We start from the raw sequence: 12,949 nt of genomic DNA on the forward strand, positions 1-12,949 counted from the left end.
AGGGCAGAGCCCTGTGCCCAGTGTGGGGTACCCCTGTACCTACTTGGGGACGAGGCTCTGGCTTCAGGGGATTTCTGGAGAAGGTGGAGAACTCCTCTGGCAGCCCATTGGTGAGGGATCGGCAGAGGCAGCTGGTGTCAATGGCACAGAACTCCTTCCCACAGGGATGCATCCCCCCTGGGGTCCGGCCCCCGGCCAGGAGCGGGTCAGATGCGGAGGCTTCCAGCTTCAGTGTGTGCAGGAGCCGCTCCTGGGGCAGGGTCTGGGGTTGGGGGGATCCCATGTCCCCAGTGAGCTCCAGGCTGCGGCTGAGGCTGTAGGGACCATTCTCCCAGCGGACATGGGATGTTGTCGGGCTCCCCAGGGTCTGCACACTGGCCTTCTCAATGAAGCGGAAGGTGACGACAGAGCTGTGTCCCTCCGGAGCTGCCGTCTCTGGTGGGCTGCGTCTGCCCAGGGAGGCGATGGCTGGGCCAGGCCGGCCCCGCCGTGGGGTGCAGGGGGCAGTCAGTCGCCCTGTGCCCGCACAGCTCCCATTGCCAAAGGGTGCCGCCTCAGCCGGCCTGCGGGCCAAAGAGCCGGTGCTGCTGTACAGACCGAGGGGGCAGCGGCGGGTATCAGGCGCCAGGCCCTTGCGCAGCAGGTGGAGGCGGCCGGCGTTGAGGTTGGGGGTGAGGCAGGGCGGGGGGCTGTGCCGTCCAGTCTCGAGGCTTCCCCCAGCCAGCCAAGGTCTCCGGCTCACTCTGTGGGCAAATGGCGGGGGTGAGGCAGCACAGCCCTCCTCGGGGTGGAAGCGGACAGGTCCCCCCGCTTGGGCCATCCTGCAGGAAGAGGGCACAGAGGTGTCAGGTCTGGAGCCCAGCAGGGTGGCACAGGCACAGCAAGGCAGGTTCCCGGCAACCCTGAGATGTCCGAGTTGAGAGGCGATGCATCCTCAGGCAGCCCTGAAACAAGGGTGAGGAGAGCTGGTTAGGGAAGGGAAGGCACAAGAAAGAGTCCGGGGCTATGGGGAGGATAGGCCAAAGTGGCCCTGTCCTTGTGGCAGGAGCAAGATGTGCTCCAGGTGACATAGCCCCTGGCGAGTCCCCTCCTAATGCAAGAAGCAGGCAAGGTTCATTGAGGGCATCACACCAGCACCACTGCAGGGTCACTGGCAGTCCCTTGCTTGGCCCAGGCACCCAGAGTGTATGCTTTCTCCCCAAGGTGCCAGAATGCTCAGACACCCCACAGACCAGCACTCCAGACACAGTGAGAGAACACACTATAAAATGGGTTTCATTTACACTGCTTTAGGTTGAATATATTTACTACCCACAGCCTACAGCTTACTAAAATCACTTCAATAAGCAGGGGAAAAAATTATATACTGGATCACTGAGACATCTTCCAATTACACTTGTTCAATGAGTTTAACATGAGCAGCAAGGGCAAGGAGTCTCTCTCTTTGGAGGTCAGCCTGGGTTTAAACTGTGTCACACCAGCACATGCCGCAACCACTACTGGTGGCGCAGACAAAGCTGTCAACACCAGTAGATCCAAAAAGCAGTGGTTACAGACAATCTCAGCCTGGGGGAACAAGGCATGCCTGCCCTGCACACAGCTCACTTGCCTGCCTGTCTCTGCTCAGAGACCATTTATCCAGAGATGGGATCAGACACGCCACAGCAGTGGGGTGGCTGCAGGGGAAGGCAGGACCCGGAGCCCCTCTCAGCCCTGGTGCTGACATTTTTCTTTCTCCCAGTGGTGTTAAAACTTGTACTTATCCTCCCCTGAGTTTCTTAGAATTCTTAATGTGCAGAGAAGACTCTGCTTGGCTGTTTTTGCCTTCTGACAGATGCCAAGATACTAAGTCCTTCACTCTCACTATTTGAAAGTGAGAAACCAAATGTCAGCTGCAAACAGGAAAACATGATTCTTCTTCCTGTTTCTGAGTGCAAATCAGACAGGATTAAATTCCTAAAGGATGTGGGGCTCAATTTTCCACAGTGTTTAGGCTCCAAAGATGCAGAGACATAACTCCTAGTAAAATAGCCCAAATCACACCTTTGGGACAGGCACCCATCTATCTGCACTATCACATTGCTAAAAAATCTGTCTCCTGCTGAGCAGCAACAATCTCTTACTTCACTCACTGCAAAAATATACTCTCCTGTTTAATTTATCAGTTACTGTTTTTAAAATCTTTTTCTCCTGTTATGGTTGTGTTCACATTCAAGGTTGCTGAATTTAACTGATAAATAATAAAGATGCAGGGTTTATATATTTCAAATGAAATTCCACTTTTTATCTCAATGCAGACTGACACAAATGCCAAGGAAAAAACTTATCACTTGGAATAGTTTGCACTCACTGTAACATAACAAACCCACAAAAACCAGCCTATCTAAATGCATGTGAGTTATTACTAGAATAAATAGGATAAGCAGAGTGTTGTTCTGGTTATTAAAGAATTATCAAATTCAGAGTAAAGGCCATGCCTACCTTTGACCCACTGAAGCTGGATGGCTACATCATCCAGTGGAGTGAGCTTTTCTTTAATAATGAAAGGTTAAAAGCACAAATGCAACTGAGATGAAAAAACGATGATGGAACTAAGGTTTCCTGCTTGCTGATTTCAGTTGTACATTGAATAGATGATCTTTAAATCACTGTGATGAATGGGTTGGGCTGTAAAGCACCAGTGGGCTGGAGGGAGCCTTGCTGGTCCCGATGCCTAAAGGCAGGAGAAGTTCTGCAGATGAAAGCTCACAGTGTGTGTGCCTGAACAATCCTGGGCATGCATTCAAAGAGGAAAACTCGGGAGCTGTAGTGTGATAGCTGGGAGCTGCACATCACTGGGGGATTTAATTTGTTCAATAAAACATCTCACTCACAAGAAACTTGTTCCTCCTGCCTGTCCCTTCTTAGCGAACAAAGGGAAGTCCAGGGATGCTTCCGGGCCCTCACTTTGAGCAGAAACCGGTGCAACAGGGGATGGCTGGTCCCCCTGCAGGCGCTTGCCTGGCGGAGTGATGCGGTGGGAAGGCAGCACCAGCAGGAACTGCTTACGCTGCGGGGGAAGAGCACACCCACGCCACGGGAGTGCGGGGACAACGCGCAGGAGCTGGGGGAGGATGAGAGGGGATTGGGCAAAGAACGGGACAGAGATGGGACGGAAGCAAGAGGTGCAGGGCTGGGGGCTGAATTCACACGACGGGCCGTATTTGGCGAAACCAGGCTGTGGCTGCCGGGCCACCTGACGGGGCTAGGGCGGGATGGCCGCAGAGAGATGATTCTGCCCTCCAGAGCGACACGGAGCAGTCTCAGGGGATGCAGTGGTGACTGAAACGGGGTGCCTGGAGGTCCGAGGGCTGTAGGGCAAACAGGGGACCCCTTCGTGATGGGGTGTTTAGGCAGGGGACGTGCCCCCACCTTTGAGCTAAGGTTGAGCATGCTCTTCATTCCCCGGCCACCCCGCGCCCGGCCTCCCTCGCCCGGCACCTCCCGTCTCGGCGGGATCAGCCCTGAGTGGATGTGACATCCATCCGGATAAGGAGGGAGCCCCCCCGGCCAGGGGGGCCGGCGGAGTCTCCCGCTCGCTCGCTCCCCCCGCGGAGCCGCCGACCGCGCTCTCCCTGCTCGGGCAGCGGCCCCGCGCCCGTCCCGCCGCACCGGCACACCGGGGCCGCTCCGCGACAGCGGCGGAGGGGGTGGGTCTCGGCTTTGCCGGGTGCCACCGGTGCCACTGCAGCCCCGTGCCGCCGCCCGCCGGTCACCGCTGCCGGAGGGACGCAGAGCCGCCCCGGTCCCCGCAACAACTGCTGCAACTTTCCCCGCTCCCCGACGCCCCACTCCAGCCTCCGGTCCCCTCCGCGCCCCGCCCCGCTCCGCTCCCCGCGCCTCACCGGCAGTGCCGCCGTCGCCGCCGCATGCTGCGCGCCGCTGCTCCGCGATACTGCCGGCCTGGCCCAGTCCGGCCCGACTCGGCCTGTCGGGCGCGGTGCGCTGCGGTGCGGTGCGGTACAGCACAGCACAGCACGGTCCGGTCCGGTTCGATACGGTGCCACCGGCCGCAGCACGCCGCTCCCCGCCGCGCTAATCCCGGCCCTCGGCTGTCACTCCGCCCCGCTGACAGCCCCCACAGCCAATGGGAAGGCCCGCGGGCGCCGCGCCCCGCCCCGCGCGGTGGCACCGGCACGCGAGGAGCCGCCGCCGAACCCACGCCGCCGCCGGGTGCGGGTCCCCTTGCGGGAGGGCGGGTCCACCCCCTCCGTGTAGCATCCTCCACATCCCCGGGTCCCGGTGCGCGCACCCCCGTGTGCCGGTGTGAACATCTTTCGCCGGCGGTGCGACCCCGTATGTTGGCGTGTGTGTTCCAGTGTCCTCGTGTGCTCATTTGCGCTTATCGGTGTGCACATCGGCATGCAGGGCATGTCCCTGCTCAGCAGCGTGCAAGTTACTATGGGGCCACCGGCACGTGTCCTCATGCGTGAGTATGCACAGCCCTGTGTGTTGTGCCCTGTGCCAAAGGATACAGGCTCCCATGTGCCCCACCACTGCTTGGGAACCACGAAGATGAGAGGATAAAAGCTGCCATGGGGCCTAGGCCACCGGCCAACATCCCCAAGCTGCTGGTCCTTGCCTTAGAGTACAGGCTTTGTGCCAGGGATTTATCTCTCCAAAGGTCATCACCTTAAGCACACCACCGCCATGGGTGCTAAGGTGTTTCAAGACACCAGGGACTTGATATCACAGTGTCACGGCACCCCAAGGATGGTAAATGCCACACCAATCTCAGGAAACCACTCCTAGCTACAAGGGGGGAAAAACACCCATCATTTATATCCTGTTTAGGTGCGTGGGCTCTGCTGTCACCAGCAGCATGTGTGAGTAGAGCTCATACAGGACAGCTGGGTACCAAGGTGAGGGGTGCTGTGGCTGGACTCCAGGCCACTGTGCTGCCAGTGTGCTGGCTCTGTGTGTGGCAGCCCTGGGACTGGCAGCCAGCACTCTGTGCTCGCACAGGTTGCCAGATCGATTTGCTATTAAACAGCACTTTATTACCCAGCCAAGCAATCATTATTAAATGTGTGTGAGAGGAGAAGCCCAAGGGAGCTGGGGCTTCACGTGTACATAATGCTTGCAAGAGGAATTTAGGAAGAGCCGCTTCTTTCTGCTTTCCCTGCCTGCAGCCAGCCCAGCTCCATGCCCACCTGCTCCCACGGTCACCCAGAAAGCGTGTCTCCTTCTCCCCTTCCAGGCATGAGAACATGGGGAGGAAGCATCAGGCTGGGCAGGCTCTCCTCATATTTAATGCATCAAAGTGCTGCCATTTTCTCCTTCTCCAGGCTTCTGCCTGCACAGGGCTCCTCTCTTCCACAGTGAGAACCGTGGGTCTCAGAGCTGCCTCACACACAGCCGGCTTTTCTGGCAGACTCCAAGAAGCTGGGCTAATTAGGGGCCTCACTGCTGCGGGATCAACGACCTGATTCCTTCAGCAGCTTCTTGATGGCAGGAGGGCGGGGAGAGGGAAGGCTTTTCTCTAAGCCACAGTCAGAGTGACAAATTTAACCAAGTGGAAGAGCTCAGAGCTTTCCCACTGTGTCCATACCAGGACAGCATATGTGTGCCTTCTCAGCACCTGCAGGCAGCCCTGCTGAGAGCTGCAGAAGGTAAGAGAGAGGTCCTTTCCTACCATCCTGAGTGGAGATCCACAGAAAACACATTTCTGTCCAAAACATCCATTTCCCCTGCAGTAGCAGTAGCTGTCGCTCTCCCTACCACATCCTGCTCTATATCCCCCTCACCTTCCCACAGCCTTATAGCTCCTGAAAGATGTGCCCACATATGTGGGTCTGGCCAGCAATGCCATTAGCCCTGCTTTGAGAATGATTGAGCCCTGGCTGTCCTGATCCTTCCCTGCTGTGAATCCCTCCCCAGCTGGTTCAGGACAGGAGGGTGCAGAGAACCCCTCTGGTAGATAACAGAAGGGGACAAGGAGTCTCCCTCGCTCTACCCCACAACCCCAATCCAGTGGGCTTAGCTAGAGAGCCAGCAGTGCAGTGCACTAGGAACCCTCTTTACCATCACTTGGGTACTTCAGCACCTCCAGTCCTTGCCTGCAGGTACCACATTCTTCCTGCATTAGAGTCCACTCAGCTCCCTGTCATCCTTTTCAGCCCCCTGGACTCTGCAACAGGCAACTTCCAGGAGTTTTCTAGCTATTGCCAGGATTGCAATACTGGCTTGTCTTCGTAAGCCTGCAACCCACTTTTCTCCCCCAAAGGCCAGAAGGATGTGAGTGTTATCAGTGATGAACTTCTTGCTTGGAAGAGATCAACCTGAGATGTCATAGTGTCCCAGCAACTGTATACATTTAGATAAAATTCAGGTGAAGAGGGAGTAGACAAGAGCTCTTTCCCCCAGGTGGCTCCAGGAGGGGCTGGTGCCTGCAAGAGGCACCTGCTTCAGATCAGTTTCTGGAAAGGTGCCTCTCCTGCAGCTGCAGCTCGAGTTCTACTTGGGGTAAACACCCCAGTGCACCCCAGGACTGCTCCTCTGAGCCTAGTGGGCTGTCAGAGCTGTTTCCTGAGCAGTTTGTGCTTAAGGCACAAGGGCAGAAGGGCATATTCTGACCCACTGCTGCCAAAGTCGGTGCAGCTGTATTGTAGACTCAGGGCACACTGTAGCCTAGCAAGTGGGGACAGTCACTCCAGCAGCAGATGGGTTCTCCTCACCCGGCTCACTGGAAGTATCATGGAAATAGCAACTCCAGCCCTGCAGGAGATAAGTCCCAGTGACGACAAGGGAAGATGAACTCCCCTCATCTCTGCATTGAGGGCTCCAGGGCAACCAATTAGGTTGCATGTGTTCCCCCAGGGCCTAGACTTAACTACATGGCTCTAATTAATGCCTTCTGCCTCTGATGCCAACACCCAACCACTTCCTAGTCGTACATTAAAAAAGCCACTGCAGCATAAGCCAAGTCTTTAATGGGCTGATGCACTTATCTGTTATTCCACCAGACTGGTGGTTAAGGATAAACAGTAAAAAAAGCCTCCCTTGACAGTCTGTTATACAAATGCTGCTTTACAGCTTAGTCAGGGTAAAAAGACAGCACTGTAGGTCCTGCCATCAGGCCCCCCTCGCCCCACCCCTCCAAGCGGGGAACAGGGGAGAGCACAACTGCACTGTTCTGTGCCTCTTGTAGCTTCCCTGTATGGGGCAGTCATGTGGGACCATAGCAGGATTTTTCAGGGTGAAAGGCACTCTAGAAGAGGGCAGACTGCAAAATGTCTTACCAGAGAGATGAACCAGTGTAGACTACAGTCTATGTGAGGGATAGCTGCTGCCTGCCCAATTGCCAGCGCCCTACTCAGTGTCCCAGCTCGCTCCTGATGCTCTCCCTCTCACAGGAGGAGCACAGACTTGAAAGAGCAGAAGTATAGAAAGATGGTGTCAAAAGCTGTGTGCTGGTCCTCAGAGTGGCCTGTAACAAAATATTTCTGTAATGCCCCTGGAACACTTGCTTTTACAGAAATCCCCTTAGACTCTGTCCCAGCGACAGGCAGCACCTGCACAGTGAGCGGGCTTCCTCCTGCACCAGCATTGCTCTGTCAACATGAAGACAGAAATGACAGCATGATAAAACCTGTCCTGGGGACGTGGGAGGTGGGGCCTCAGCACAACTTGAGCCATAAATAATCTCCCTACACAGCAGTTAGGGGAACAATTGTGTGGGAGTATCGCTTGGTAAAAAGATGCTCAGGGAAAGATGGTCTTGAAGGAAAGCAGGAGATTTCTGGCTAGTGAGGTGGGCTCTCCGCTAAAGACAGAGATCCTTGGGTGCCAGCAGGTCATTCACCAGACCCACCTCACCATGATGAGTCACTGCATCAAAGAGACAAATTTAGTCAGAAGCAATGCAAATCACACTTCTCTGGTGTAGCCTCCCAGGACATGCTTGTGCTTCAGCACAGATCTCTGGAGCTGCTCTCCAGCTAATCTCTGCAGCAGTAAGATGTGATCCCCTCCCCACACCTTCATCCTCAAGATTCAAATGGGGAAAGGGTGTAAGGGGAAGTAAGAGTAATGAATACAAGAGCATTTTCTGCAGAAAAGAGACAATAAGCCCCAGATACACAGCCTGACCCAGCACAGCGAGAACACAGCACATACAGAATTGTATAAAAGGTGTGGAAACCCTGGAAGATCATTACAAAGGAGTAATTACAAGTATATCCAGAAAACTGAGTAAAACCTGCCATCATGGAGATGTGTGACACATGCAAAGGACACACTGAAAGCTTGAGTGCAGCAGATTCTTGAGGGGGATGCTGCAGAATAACCCTGCATTTGTGTGTAGCTTCTCATGAATGTTCCTCTTTCAGCTATGACTTGCAGAACTTGGCCTTGCTTTGCTTCTATTTATTTTTTTTCAGCCCTGACAGTATAGTCAGATTCTTTTCTCAATAAGAGAAGGAGGAAGGGGGCATGTACAGGGAAGAGCTGAACAGAAGTCATCATGTGTTCTGGTTTCACCAGCTTAAAATTGGCTTCTGGTAGCACTGTGCAATCTCAGCACTCACTGACAGCAGAACTTGCCGTGTGAGCTCAACACCTTCTCCCATGCAATCAAGAAGTCCAGCTGTGGTCTACTCCAACCTTGAGAGTGATGGAGGCTGTCAGACTTATCCTGCAGCCAGCGAAAAGATGGAGCCAGATCCTTTGAAAGAACCCGGTGAAAGTCCAAGGAAAAACAGTGTTGAGAGGCTTTACTGAACCTCTGTGATTCTTCATTCATCTAGCTCTCACATCTTAAAGGAGTGAACACTGCAGAGCTACTGGTATCCTTGACAAGATCTTATCTCTTGCCCCACTTGAGACTAATAGAAAACTGTAAAGGAAATGACCCCAAAGTCTTTGCAAGGACAAAGGTGTTTAGCCAGCAGGATGCCAAGCCATCATATGAGGTGATAGATCTTAGGACATTGGAATAATATTGGCTTGGCGGCATACTGATCTCCTAAAAATAAGTTGTGTACCCTTTGACAGCACCAGTTTCTGGAGAACCCAGCAGGCTTCAGGAAACCAAACCAACCTCTTATAACACCTCTGACATGGAAATAACTGCATTTTCAATGCAAGGGAAACGTAAAGTGGCATGAGTGGGGAAGACTCGCCTATGATAGCCAGCAAATCAGGAGCATCTCTGGGAACCAAAGACTGGGATTCCTGACTTGAGGTAAGCTCTTCTAAACACAAGACTCCCCTCCCTTCAAGCCCCAATTTCCTAAATGTCATCTCTGCTTCCCAAAGGATGAGGTGAAGAGCAAACTGCTCCTCTAGACTCTTTAGAAGCACAGATAGGCACCAGCACTGCCTCACAGCAGTGAGGCTGGCTGAAGCCTCTGTTCACTTCAGGGGATGTTCATGAGAATGAAGGTGCCATGCCTTGGCTCTGAGAGCAGCTAGCACCCTATGTTTCCAAGGAATACACAAGAAAGCTGCAGCAGCAGTTGTTGTGAGCTAATCTGTTTCCTCCCCCCAGAGCTCAGCTTGGTCTCTCATTACTACGGATCAGCTCAAGGCCTGACGCAGGAGCCCTGCTTTCCCTCACAGGACATCAGCGGTCACCGGGATAACAGGAAAGCCAGGGAACTGAACAGTGTCCTCTGCTTGTTCGAGGTACCTATGTAATACACTTCCCCAGCTGTCCTGCAAGAACTGCAGGTGTCACAACCCAGCACTCGTCAGGGCCAACTCAAAGCTGTTTTGGCAGACAGTTTGAGGTATTATGGCTCAACTAAAAATGTGCATCTCGCTGAAGCTTAAAAAGGAGACTTACAAATGCCTCTCAGGAGGAATGCAGACCCACCTTAGGCAGAGCATATGTCACCAGAAAGGCAGAAGCTTTCTGCAAATCTTGACTGAGCAGAGCAGAACAAAGCTCTGTTCTTCAAGCTTGTCTGCTTGGAGCTGTCCCTTCACTGTGAAGCTACAACGGGTAACATCTCCCACTCCCTGTACTTCAGGGCTGTACAGCCACACCACAATTGGTCTGCATATAGGAAATCTTTACAGACATGAGCATAAAACCAGTTCTGGTTTTAGATCCTTACCATTGTAATCCTAGGTTTCTGGCTTCACTGGACATCCTGATGGTGTAAAGCTGTGTCTCAGCACACACCTCTACAATACAGTAACGGCCTCTGATGCTCTTTCTGCATCTGTAAACAATCTAGGGAGAAGAAAGAGAACAATCTGAAGGTTTCACATTTCATAGCTGGGAAGTGTCCATAACTCCTAGTACCTAGCACATGCATCTCAGAAGCTGTAGCTGTAGCTGTAGCCTGCCTGCCTGCCTACCAATTCCCCCAAAGGCCAACAGTTTTCAGGGCTCTTGGGACACTAATAAACCTTAGTGGCCCTAACCAGCTACCCCTGGAGCCTCCACTGCTCCAGCCCATAGGCCCAGTGGATCTGTTTAAGATTAGTCTGGGGCTCTTATCTTCTGTCAAGTGTTATAGGAGCACTAGTCTCCATCTTAGTCTAGCTAAGCTTTTCTTATGCTAGGCTGTTGGCACCGTTGATTTGGACCCTCTCCTGTAGGTTGGTGTCCCAGGTGGACCTCAGCCCTGCCCCATCATCATGACCCTGCTTGTTGATCATGAGGCTGGGCCTGACTCAGTTGCCCCTGTTGGGCAGGTATTGAATAACTGGTTTGTGTCTGGGGAGGGCCTGCCCTTTCAGGGGCAGTTACCCTTGCTATACCCTGACAAAGCTGGCATGTTTACCCTTTTCTTCCCCATCTTGCTTGCACTCCTCTAACTGGTGAGACAGCAAAATAAAGGCTGCACTGAACTCAGAAGCTAAAGAGGGTTGTCAGAGTAAGCACCCCACCGTGCTTGCTATGGTGATGAATCAGGAAACCTGTTTTCAGGCTGCAGGATCTAAGAGCTGGTCATTGTTTCCCAGGGCAGTGTTGACCCTGAGAGCTGCACCTGAAAAAAAGTCAGTACTGCCTGAGAGGCAGCAGTCCTCCAGCCCTGGCACAGTGAATGCTGTCCTGCAAGCAGGCTGAAGTGAGCTGAATTAAGTGTGATTCCTCAGTGGTGCCGTGAGTGTCTCAGTGAAGATGGCCTTGCACTAACCAAACCTCGAGGCTCTGCCTTGGCGCCAGGTCTTAAAGGTAGGAGAGTCTTCTCCTTCTGCATGTGCAGCACAAGAAAGGAAAGGGTTGGAATGCCACGGAGGCAAAACAAATACAACCATGTCTCACTTCCACCTCTAAAATAACAGTGTCTCCCAACCTCACTGTGGTACCCAGAGTCTGCCTGGGCTGACTCTCTGCCCGCCTCTGAGCCCTGCTACCAGCAGGCTCCTGCGGAAGTGACTCAGCCAGCCCGGCTGGATCAGATGAAATGAAAAACATAAACAGAGGTAAGTGCGGGAGCAGAGCAGGTCCCACTTGCCACACATATTGCTCAGGAAGGATAACAAGCAATCCACAGCACAGTTCCTTCCAGCAAGGACTCAACAAAAGCTAGAGGCTCCCAGCCAGGTCTGTTTTTGGCACAGAAAGCCTTCCGCAAAGGCCAGATGTAATTGAGCATTGCAATCCCTTGCTCACTGGTGCTCCCTCACCTCATCTCCAGACCAAGACCACTATTCCAAAAACCCTCCTTGTAGCCAACTTCAGTCACAGTCATTCACTTAGATGGGGAATATTAAGGGACTCTGCCAACTGGCACATTTCTCAGCAGGAACTTAAGAACAGAGTGCCCCAACCCCAGGGGAAGGAAAGGCTGTCCCTGGACATGGCCAGGGGCATTCTCAACTCCAGAAGAAAATTTAAAATCCCTGCATTGCTTGTTCTTCTGCAAGTGAGAAATGTACTGTGCTAACTTGGGGAGCCACATGTCCAGGGGGAGACAGCGTGGGGAGCTTCCCCCAGAGGACAGGCACTGGGGAAAGAAAACCGTTCTGCAAACCAGCTTCCACCTTGTGAAGGAATGAGCAGACCACGTTGCATAGACAGGTTATTGCTTTCCAGGAAAGTCGGGACCGGGGATTTGGGACTCGTTCACTGTATGTGGGCCCTGCTCTTTTGCCAGGTGGATTTCTATAGTGGCCATGCCAGCAGTGATCAGCAGCTTGATCCTGCACAAGGCGGCGGGGCTCAGATCCGAGCCAGAGATGGGGTCACCTGCCCAGGGCCATCTAGGGGCTGTGGTATGCGAGTGCCGCACCGGCGGGGGAGTGCCCGCTCCGCAAGCGGCAGCTGGGAGGGAAGAGCAGCGTCTGTTTCTGCGGAGTCGTTATGGCAACTGTGCGGGCAGGAGCTCGGGCCAGTTCCCCTCGGGGGCTGCGGGCGAGGGGCTGGGCCCCGCTCGCATCCCGGGGCTGCAGGGGCGGGCGGGGCACCGGCGGGGAGTGGGGTGGGGGAAGCCGGCCTACAAAGAGGGAGGGTGCGGGCTGGGGACGGTGGGCGGGAGCCGCCCCGGGGGAACGAAGCCCGGTACCGGCGGGGGAACGGGGCCCAGCGGCAGCCGGTCGGGGGTGTCGTGAGGCCGGTAAGCCCCAGGCACCGGCTTTTCCCAGGGGTCCTGCCGCTCCCGCGAGCGGGCGAGGGGTGGCATAGCTCGCTGGGAGAGCAGAGAGCCGGGCGGGTGGCCGGGAGCGTCTGGCGGGGCGGGGGGTCCGGCTGGAGCGGGGGAGTCTGGCGGGGCGGGGGGTCTGGCTGGAGCGGGGCCGTCGCTCACCGGCAGCGGCGGGTCCGGCGGGTCCGCGTGGTGCTGAACGGACAGCGCCGCCGCAGGGCGCATGCGCGGCCACCCGCCCGGTGGGGCTGAGGGGTGCGCTGGGACCGGGGCCACGGAACGGGGGACAGCCGGTGTGCGCCGGGAACAGGGGCCGCGGGGAACGGGGGCTGCTGGTGTACGCTTGGGACCTGCTGTGCCCTGGGGAG

General features: G+C 54.9%; 2 protein-coding genes across 4 annotated transcripts in view; one reads left to right on the forward strand and one right to left on the reverse strand.

The window, feature by feature from the left end:
* Positions 1-12,918, reverse strand: part of PSD (pleckstrin and Sec7 domain containing) — a 47,273-nt gene extending 34,355 nt beyond the window's left edge. For all 3 annotated transcript variants that reach the window (XM_027878060.1, XM_027878059.1, XM_027878057.1), the window contains exons 1-3: positions 12,744-12,918; positions 10,101-10,219; positions 44-944 (exon numbers count right to left, since the gene is read on the reverse strand). In XM_027878060.1, coding sequence (XP_027733861.1) covers positions 44-820 — 777 coding nt within the window. In that variant the 5' untranslated portion in view covers positions 821-944; positions 10,101-10,219; positions 12,744-12,918. The remainder of the gene's footprint in view (positions 1-43; positions 945-10,100; positions 10,220-12,743) is intronic.
* LOC114054719 (predicted GPI-anchored protein 58) lies at positions 2,474-4,257 on the forward strand. The gene is made up of 2 exons (XM_027878140.1): positions 2,474-2,522; positions 3,731-4,257. Exons 1-2 carry the CDS (start codon positions 2,474-2,476, stop codon positions 4,255-4,257), a joined length of 576 nt encoding a protein of 191 aa, XP_027733941.1.
* Positions 12,919-12,949: the final 31 nt, after the last annotated feature.

The sequence above is a fragment of the Empidonax traillii genome, unplaced genomic scaffold, assembly GCF_003031625.1.
Source record: "Empidonax traillii isolate 1590-97213 ecotype Southwest subspecies unplaced genomic scaffold, ASM303162v1 scaffold38:size1800464, whole genome shotgun sequence".
Taxonomy (NCBI): Eukaryota; Metazoa; Chordata; class Aves; order Passeriformes; family Tyrannidae; genus Empidonax; species Empidonax traillii.